We start from the raw sequence: 10,676 nt of genomic DNA, 5'->3' as shown, positions 1-10,676 counted from the left end.
GAGTCTCCATAGGAGCACCAATCAGCACATATTATGTGGGGATGTGTCACATTAGCACAATCACTATTCATGTCCCAGCCTTCAAGTCTGTATACCAGATCTTGGGGATGAACTAGTTGTCTCAGATACTTCAGGATAAGGAAGTTTACATCTCTACCATGCAGCAAAAGCGAACCCTGCTGAATTTAGCTCCAGGTCATATATTGTATGTCATTCCCCTCTTGTATTTACTTATATTTATATAAGGGAAATACAGTACAAAATGAATAAATGGTAAGTTTCAACTGATCTCCAAGACACAAGCAGTTAAGCAACGAAACTAGGTGAAAATGTAATTAAAATGACTTAGGATTCAGATTGCCTTTTTAGCCTGTTTCCTCTATTTGGAAGTATCTCTCTCTCTCCTGGTTAGAGACATATTTTTTTAAGTTACTCTAAATGAAAGCAGAATTGTGATGCTGTAAATAGAAAACTCCCTCTTTGTTTCTCATTTATTTGAAGCCTACCCAGAGTAACCCCCCTCTCTAGTTAAAAAGGAGCAACCTCTGGCTTGACTATCAGCAGGCTCCTACAGCAGGATCAGATTGCATTTCTCTACTTGTAACTCCACCCTCCAAGTACAAGCTTCAACAAAAATGAAAGAAGAGAATCAAGCACAACACTGTTTTTAACTCTTCTTCAAGAACTGGAATTTGTTGGTGAGTACTTCGTAACTTTTTCTTTAGTTTTAGAAGAATGATTGTCCTTAGGTAGAGAGAAAGGAAATTCTCCAAAGAATAAGTCAAGATTTTGTTGATTTTTTTTTCCTGTGTGAGAGAGAGAGATACAGTGCACGGATGTCTAACTGCAAAACACTTGGGCACTGCAAAAAAGTAGGCTCATTCTCTCATGAAGTTAAAGAGGTTGCGCACTTATAATAGGAGCTCTTTTACTTGATTTTATTTATATATAAATATTTTTTGATAATGAGCACAGCAGGATGTGAGCTTTTTGGCAAGCTCCAAGAATAACACAGACTATTTAAAAACAAACCATCAGAGAGTAATATTATGCTAATTTTTTATCAGTCATTTGAAACTTGCTATGTGTAATTGCTCATGCTTTTGAAACAATGCTTTCAATAAATTGAATGCAATGGAGGCTTATTCTGACAGAGCTGTGGGTCTATATGTTTGACTATTCAAGCCCTGTCAACATATGTGATTAAAGACCATTCTTTTTACTTCAAGAAGTAAAAAGATCTTGTATAAATACAAAACAATCTCACAGTGTTTATTGAAATCAGAGGAAATTAAGGTTTTCTAAGCATTTTGAAATAAAAAAGCAAGCAACAAAAACTCCCAGTGGTTTTTGCCACATTCTAGTTTTCAGGGATCAGTGTGCACTTAAGCTTTGTGTTCAGTACAGAATTACCCATAAATGATAGTCTACTGGATTTAAGAGCAAACAAGTGTCAAAAGTTAATAACTATATTAGCTATAGCATAAAGAAAATAAGTGAAGTATACATCCCACTACCAGAAAATAGCAAAAGACAGCAAGTAACACTGTAAGGAAAAACCTCTAGGTACATGAGAGGTCAGTGTGACACAGTACTCTTGAAATTAGTTATCAACATGCTTAATGCAAAATGTTAAGATATAAAACTTATTTCCTAAATACACAGATATAAAGACAGAAAGTTCAGCTTTCAGGAGAGAGAGGCCCAATGAAGGAATGCTTTCTGAGCTGCCAAAAACCAATACATAAATGATAACATAGGAATGAGATTTGGTCCTTTTCTGTGTTTCTTTTTTTTCCCCTAGGAAAAATAATTTGCTTGTATCTGTTGTCTTCTCCTTTACTAAAAAAGTTTGCTAAATGTTTGAACTGAATTGAGCACTATCTGAATTTTAAGCAGTTATTTACTCTGTGTGTGTCTGTGTGTATTATGTAAACCTTCAGCAGTTTTATGAGGGTAGAGGTTACCGGAATTGAGTAAATTCTCTTTTTCTTTTTTTTTACTGTGGTTTATCCCACGTATAACTGGAGGAAGGATGGTGGGAAGAAGATGTCCATTTGGGAAATACCATTTAGCAATGCCCTTAGAAACCTTGGGAATTTCCAGCTGGCTTTTTAAATTGACCGTAAGCAAACCTCCTTTTTGTGGGGTTAGATTCTATCACATTTCCCAAAGTAGGTGGACAGAAGAAAATAAACATCTATACAGGTCTGGAGGTATAGTATAATCCAGTACCATGATCTGCAAATATATAGTTGTGAACTTCACCAGTGATTTTTTTTCTTTTACAGTTAAGGTATGCTCTGTGCCATACAAGATACTAAGAAAGCACAGTCTCTGTCTCTAATAACTAGTCCTATAACCAATCCTGTAAGTGCTCTTGCTTATGAAAACTATGCATCTCTGATTCAGCTAGTCCAAATGTGCATCTCTACCCTGTCTTTACCTATTCCTATAACTTGATGAGAATCCTAAGTTTTTATTGATAATCAGAGAGCATGTCTACACATTGCTCTATGATAACATTATTACTGGGCTGTGCTTTAGTACTTCCAAAAGCATGGCACAGTAACAACCATCATGGCACATGATTATTTTTAGCTGCTACTTTGCCGTAGAGGTGCACTATAAGAGAGGAGCATGCTACTATGGTGAAGTAGCTTCTGGTCACATGTAGACACCTGCAGATGCTACATTGCCATAGCACATCACTACGTGACACAGCGTCACATGTAGCCCAGAGTATCAAAGAGCTGATACTGACAAATCAATGTATTCAATGTCATATGTTCAGTCCTTAAAACACAAAGTTGTTTTAACAAAAAATCCTAAACAAAAACAAAAAGAACTGAATGAATTTAGGTTTATTTGTCCTTACTTTTTTATTGGGAACTTCAGAATCCCTGCCTTTCACATTTTCAAAGTCTTCTTCATTAGCATGAGGATATTTATTTTTTTAATTATTCCATAACCATATAACCACATGCATCCAGGAGCTGGGGCATCAGGAATCCAAACAAAATAAATGAATAGTGTAACACTTGATTAAATCATAAAGATGGCAACACTGATGTTTGAACAGTGTTTTAATCAAGAAATGTAGTATATTCACCCCATTAAATGTATTTATATGGGCCTCGTTGACAGTCTTTTCAGTATCAACATTTACTTTGTTTTTCAGGCAAATTTAGATTCAACCTCATACAGTTAGCCTTCCAAATACAAAGTAAATAGGCTAGCTTTCTGATTGTTAGAAACAATGGCCCTAGGAGTTTTGAACTCTTAAACCCTCATTTATCTCATGGGGAATTACATGGCTAAAGCCTAATGACCCTATTTCATGTCATTATTAACTATTTTATTGCTACCCACCCGATGGGAAGGGAAATAGGAAGAAATATACAAGGTGGGGGTTGGAAATTACTTCAGGACTCAAAATACATAGGGAAGAAAGTGAGAGAAGAGTCTTCCATACAATAAATTAAGTTATGACAGCACCAAGATTATAGCAATGAAGAGACAGTTTCTGATCACTTAAACCAGCTTATATGTATCTTCTGCCCCTAACTTTGTTTGGGTCAATCTAAATGTAATACTTGTATATCCCCACAGGTGGGAAAAGGGAGAGAGAAATAGAGTAACTCAGCTGGCAAAGAGAAACAGATCTAGAACAGAAATAATTGTGAATATTTTCCTACTTACTGAGGTTGAAGGTAACTTTAGCTAAACATTCTTAGACCAATCCTATTTTACCTTCTAGTTTTCTAAGCAGACCTAGGTGCTTATGTGTCATCTTCCACCCTGCTTAAATCCCTGAAAAACTGTTAATACCAAAGCTAGTGGGATGTCCTTTCTGCTTGGTACATTTTTCTGACTTAGTCTTAAGGCTAAGATGATGGTACATTAAAAATTAACCAAGTTAATGTTTCTTCAGGGACTTGATCACGGTGGAATAGAATCACACTTGGATGCTATAATTGATGAAATAGGATCTGGCCCTCAATTATTACAGATCAACTCTATTTTATCCTTTATCTTTGTGAATACTTTCTCCATGGGAATTCCACTGAGACCCAAATTTATATCCCAGCCCACAGATTATAATTAAAAATAAAATATTTATTCTTCCCCCTTATCCTAAGCACAACATAAGTCCCTCTACCCTGATTAAATCAGGGGAGCCTGATTTAAATTCTTCCATAGATAATTTTTCAGGGAGATTAAACCTTAATCAGGATGCATCCTGCTGAGTTTCTTTCTCTGTATTCTCAAATAGAAGTGAATTGCAGAACTGACTTGTGGAGGAAGATGTAGTCTGGAAACCCCATGAACCCTATACACAATGGGAAAGCCCACTCTCTTCCTTGTAGTTCAGGAAGCAAACTGAGTTCTGGGACTGTTCATATGAGGGGTAATAATGTATGTTTCAAAACATTTCAGCTATTATCTGAAGATGTTTTAAGAATGTGGTTGCCTACAAAAGGTTAGTGCCCTTTTAAAATGTTCAGCCAACTTGTCTGCATAAGTTTCAAAATATGTGAGTTATTGCATTATAAAACATAAACTAAGCCTAGAGCCAAATAGTACTTGGGCACCTGAAAGTTAGCTGTTGCAGTGCCTAACTTTTAGGCAGCAGGTAACAGGAGTGGAATCCAGAACCTTTCATTGGGTGCATTAACTCTCAAGCTCCCTGCAGAGTGCATGGGGAAAGTTAAGCACTTCAATACAACCAGCATACTGAACAGGAAGTGGGCTAGCCAAATAGCTAGCCAAATAGGCAACTTTTTCTATATCCTAAGAGCACCCAAACTGTAAGACTATAAGCTACTGGGGGAAAGCACTCTGTTTTACAGCTGTACCATTGTGCAGACAGGAATTCAAAATTTGCTGGAGCAGAAAGAGAGCACAAGAGGGAGCATGGCTTTGTAGACTAGTGGATGGGGTACTCACCTAGGAGGGAGATGATTTCCCTTTTGGTCCTTGTTCCAATCACTACATATCTTATTCGGTGACTGTTTCAGGTTGCAGATATGTAACATGGGGCACTGACACACATGCAGTTCCTTGGTCTAGCTCATGGCACTTCACAGAAAATGCCATGAGTTAGATCAACCCTCCCAACCCAAGAGACATTCGCTGTTCCATTGGGAGTGTTGGGGATCAGGCTCTGTTTTGGACTGGATCCAGCCAAGGAGATGTATGTCTGTAGCTTCTTTCCCTTAGCCCTCTTACTCCCCCTGTTCCCAGCTCTGGTGCTGTCTGCATGATGGAAGTGGGGGAAAAAGGAGGGGAGGGAGCTTGCATTGGTGTTCACCCAGCCTGTGCTAGAGTAGGAGCAGGTGGATTGGAGCCCATTCCAAGTAGGTATCCTAGTGGGTGGCTTACATTATGCATGCTCTGATAACACCTAATGGATTGATTCCCCGGGGGAGGGGGCAGGCGGGGTGCGGGGGGAGGATTTAGGCAGAAAAACCATTAGTTTCTGGATTCCAGCTGAATTAGTGTGAGGTAACTACCAATCGGCTCCATCAAGACTGAGGAAGTTTTGGACATGTGTAACTTCTGGGAAATGGGTTTGGGTACATAAAGTTCTTCCTTCCAACACAGTACGAAAAAATCTGACTACTCTAAAATAGGGTAACTTGTCCAATTCTTTTTGGTTTTTTTCTTTCTCATGAAACTGTATTTATTTTGCAAAAGGCTTTGAGGCAGACCCCTCTGGGGAGAGGATGAAACAATTAAAAACAGGCAGAGCAATAAAAACAATGGCAAGAAAACTGTTCTTGTTTTTTCTTTTTCTTTAAGCTCAGTGGGCACTTTGTTTTCATTGACTTGTCAGAGACCCTTAATTTTCCTTAGCCATATGTACTTATTTTTAGTTTTTTCTTAGAAATCATTTTCCCCAATCCCTTAGTCATGTCCTGTTGCTATTACACCGTTACTCATTTCAAGCCTTTTATGTTGACATCTTTGCTGTTAATTGGACATTGGATGCATAAACTTTAAATGCAGCTGATTAATTTTAATTATTGAAAATAAGGAAATAATACTGTGTGTTTGGAAACATATGCAGATTTGGCATTAGCAAGTCTTATGTTTCTTCCAGATGTGGATATCATTTTAGACCCCCAAAAATGGGTAACCAAAATGGTGTATTCTTTAAGTAAATGAAGAACCACATTTTACTCTATTTACAGTGTTCTAGAAATGAAAGGGGACCAGAAAGCTGCAGGAAATAGATATCTATGAGTGTCCTTGGACTGGGGAAAACAGCAATTGACATAACACAAGTGTAAGGGTTGTAAAGAGAAGCAAGCCCTCTAGTCAAAGCTCTCTATACTCAAAGAATTCCAGATGATGGAATTTGGGGCTGTTCCAGCTTATATTAGAAGCCAAAGTACACATTATACACCAGCATCTCAGTTTAAGTGGATCCATGACCATGTGGGTGACCCACAAGCTTTTTATGCACTTTTTCCTGCAGTATTCTGACTTAAAATAGGTCTAAATGATTAAGTGCTGACATTTTCATCAAATTGGTGCATGTGTACAAAATGAATGTAAATGTACTCCGAAGTTGAAGATATGGAGTCCTGCAGCAGTAGCAATGGGTTACATAATAAAGCCAGGATAGGCAGACACTGGCAACATGTAGGGGGTGCACGCAGGTACACATGCACCTTCTGAGCACGGCAGTGCACCCCCTGCGAGAGGGCACCACTGACACTGCCAGCGGTGCCTGTGGGCAGTCGCTGCTCACCACCCCCCATCTCACTGCTGACCACCGGCGGCATCTGTGAGCAGTCTGCAATCACCGCTGGCCACTGCTGCCGTTGCCAGGGATGTCTACAGGTAGTAGTTGTCGAATGCCAGTTGGCGCATGCCACCCCACCCCCCACCACCACCACCAGCACTGCAGCTGCCTATGACAGCTCCACGCTTGCTGCCGCCATGCTCCTGCCACCAATAGCACCACTGCCACCTGAGGAAGCTCTCTGTACTCCCCCAGCCTCCACAGGGCATGCAGCATTCATGTGGGCAGGGATACCTTCCTAGTATTGAAGGTTTCTGTTTCGAATGTCCAAGAATTAAAACTGGAGTTCAAATAATCACATTTTAATTTTATATGGTTGTTTGTTGCTGTTTTGATTTATGCACTCCATTGGGATCAATTACAAGTACATAAAAAAATAATTGATTTAACTCAATAGACAGCAGTTAACTATAAAAGCACAGTTATTCATCAAGAAGCATACTTACGCTGCTCACAGTGCAACAGTATGAAATTCTTCCCACAAAAATTGCTGACAAAGTCCAGATTACACACCTACCATAGTACTAACATTTGTAGCTGCTAAGACTGTGATCACTTCCCATAGCTATCCAGTGATCCCATGATCACTTCCCATAGCTATCCAGTTACATCATGAAATGGTGTCTACGCATATCTTTTCCTACATCTACGTTTTTCTGACTGTTCTGGCTGATAGCTTTCTTATGCCAGGAAAGTACAGTACGTTCTCTTGATCCTATTATATCAGTTTGGATGTATCTTGAGGAAATAGTTTCAAATAAAATGGCAGTTATTCATTAATGTATAAAATGTAATAGAAATTCGGAAACTTTAAAAGTATTGATGAAAAAAATGTTTAAGTAGGAGGAAATTAGGTATTGTTCTTCAGTGTTGAACCTCTGATGTAAGTGCTATTTTAGAAAGAAAACATGGCTTTCCTATATGAGGTAGAGATTTATCTGATAGTGAGATGCTTCATAATTGATGGTAAAAAGAAGGCATGTCTGATTGGATAGTAGGTTTTGATTCCACTGAGTTCGTGTTTCTCTGTGGTAATTTGAAGGAAGTCTCTAGGTATAATTTTGATGTACTTGGGTTTACGCAGATGTAGTAGAACAGTTCACATGCAATACAGTCGTGTATGGCTATCCATGTTTGAAAAAGATAGGCAGGGAAAGGATGAAGTGTTATGTACAAAGCAGATGTATGTGTGTTCTGAGGTGCACTACAAAGTACAAGGTAGGTCTGTTGAAAGCCTCTGAGTATAGGTCAGAGGGGAGAGCAGGAGGAGGGATGTCATGGTTGGTGTCTGCTCTAGGCCACCACACCTTATCCAAAAGGTAGATGAAGGCTTCTTTAGAGAGCTGATGAAAGCTTTCAAATTGCAGGACCTGGTTCCCATGGAGGACTTTAATTATCAGGACATCTGCTGGGAGGGGAGCACAGAAGGACAAATTCAGTCCAGCAAATTCTTGGAGTGTGTTGGAAATGACTTGTTGATACAAATGATAAATGAAAAACTAGGGGGAAAACTCTTCACAAACTGGGAGGAATTGACTGAGAACATGAAGGTGGAAGGTAACTTGGGTGATAGTGGCTGCGTCTTCATGAGATGCTGACTGTGCAGTAACCAGTGACCACTGTGCAGTAGTGTTGTGTGGCAGGAAGCATGATGTGACACTACTGTGCAGTCAGCATCACAAGAAAGCCATTCAGTGACGCTACTGCACAGCAACCCCAGTTACCACAAAATGGTAGAGTTCAACATTCTAAAGGGAGAAAGGGAGAGCAGTAGAATAAATACACTGGGCTTCAGAAAAGCAGACATTAGAAAACCCAGGAAACTGGTGGATAGAATCCCCTGGGCAGGGAGTAGTAGAGGATTCAGGAAGCATTGGCTGTACTTCTATGGAGGCTCTTTTGAGGGTGCAGGAACATGCTATCCTGATGCAACAAAAGAATAGGAAGTACAACAGGAGACCAATCTAGTTAGACAGCACTCTTTCAAGAAGCTGAATCCTACAAAGTGGGAAGTTGGTCATATAGGGAAGGGTATGAGTATTGCACAGGTACACGGGAAGAAAATTAGGAACACCAAAGCACAATTTAAGATGTACCTTGCAAGGGACATAAAAGGCAATATACATACGTGTATCAAATGTAAGAGGAAGATAAAAGAAACCATAAATCCTTTATGGAATGCAAAAGGCAATCTTGTTATGGATGATGAAGAGAAGGCTGAAATATTTCATGCATTTTTTAGTTCACACTTCACAACTAGAGGCAGCTAACAGATGACAAGTGCAGTTGGCAGCAAAGATACATAGGGAATGAGTCAACCAACCTAGAATAATGGCAGAATAGGTCAGGGATTACTTAGATAAAATTGATGCTTTCACACTCTAGGTCCTGAAGTAATTGGCTAAGGTAATTTCAGAACCATTAGCTATCCTCTTTGAGAACTTGTGGAAGTATGGTGATGTCCTGGTTGATTGGAAAAGGGCAAATATAGTGCCCATCTTTAAGGAAGGGAAGAGGATGTATTACAGACCAGTTAGTTTGACCTTGGTTCCTGGAAAGATCATGGGGCAGGTCCTCAAGGAACTGATTGTGAAACACCTAGAGGAGAACAAGGAGCACTTTTACATGCATTCTAATTAGAATGTGTCAGAGCAGACTCAATTACTTGATTAATCAATTAATTGAGTCTGCTGGAGCATTCCAATCAGAACACTCCAAAGTGCTGCAGCAATTTGTGTATTCATTGTCCCTGCATTTCAAAATGGAAGCAAGGGTGCTTTAACTAAAGCTCATTGAACAAGTTTTCATTAAAGTTCCACCACCACCATTTTGAAATGCAGGATGCTGAATACAAGAGATGCTGTGGGCATTTTAATTAGAGTGGCTCTTAGCAAATTTGCAGATGACACCAAGTTGGATGAAGCTGCAGAGAATCTGGAGGGTAGGGCTAGGATCCAAATTATCCTAGACTGATTAGGAAAATGGTTCACAATCAACCAGATTAAATTCAAGAAGGATATGTGCAAAGTTATGTACTTGGGATGAATAATTGCATGCACAAATAGAAACTGTGGAATGACTATGAATCTATGAATCTATGACCGGTTAGCTGCAGTGCAGCAGAGAAGGACCTGGAAGTTACATTAGACTATAAAATGAATATGAGCCAACAATGCATTCTTGTTGCTGTAACCCTGGGTGTGATGCTACCTATGCCTTCACCTGAATAGTGGGATCCTGGGGTACCTGGTAGCCAGTGACCCTGCTCAACTCCCTGGGTAGCTGCTGCAGGGTCCCTGAAAACAGAGCCTCCCCTAACAATCAAAACAATCTTGCAGACCATTATAAAACTATTTACAGAATGTTATTATTTACAATATAATCAATATAATAAATACAATAAAACCAATAATGTTACACAGACATAACTTGGCGATGGTAGCTTAAGGTTAATGCTTCTCTGATACACCTCATACCAGGGGGAGGCATAGAAATTACCCACGATAAATAAGGAACCAATAAATAAATAAGTTGATGCACCAACTTATAAACTATCTAGAACTTATTTACACACACAGTCTATAACTTGTATGCTCCACGGTAACTATGAGGACCCTGTATCCCTGCTGTTGGTGTCCCTCTCAACAACTCCAGGGGTCTCAATGCAGCATGTGGTGGTGGTGCCTCCTCCTCTGTGATCCCTGCAAGAGAACTTATTCCTGCCCAGACCCTGATCCCTTGGCGTGGCAGGAAGCAGTGTCTGGGCTGCAGGTCATAACAGTTCCCCGCCCAGAACCTCGCAGCACCCAGCAAATGCAGCCCCTCCCTGGGCCCTGCCTGCCCCTGGGGCTTCTGGTGGCTG

General features: G+C 39.8%; 1 protein-coding gene across 3 annotated transcripts in view; it reads left to right on the top strand.

Moving 5' to 3' along the window:
- Positions 1-541: 541 nt before the first annotated feature.
- TFPI (tissue factor pathway inhibitor) overlaps positions 542-10,676 on the top strand; it is a 78,133-nt gene continuing 67,998 nt past the window's right edge. For 2 of the 3 annotated variants that reach the window (XM_025205332.1, XM_025205331.1), the window contains exons 1-2: positions 542-698; positions 4,441-4,483. In XM_025205332.1, the coding sequence (XP_025061117.1) occupies positions 4,465-4,483 (19 nt within the window). In that variant the 5' untranslated portion in view covers positions 542-698; positions 4,441-4,464. The remainder of the gene's footprint in view (positions 699-4,440; positions 4,484-10,676) is intronic. The other variant, XM_006024627.3, reaches the window with a different exon arrangement.

Source organism: Alligator sinensis, unplaced genomic scaffold, assembly GCF_000455745.1.
Source record: "Alligator sinensis unplaced genomic scaffold, ASM45574v1 scaffold67_1, whole genome shotgun sequence".
NCBI lineage: Eukaryota > Metazoa > Chordata > Crocodylia > Alligatoridae > Alligator > Alligator sinensis.
Note: the sequence above shows the minus strand (reverse complement) of the source record. Positions and strands in the feature narration are given on the sequence as shown.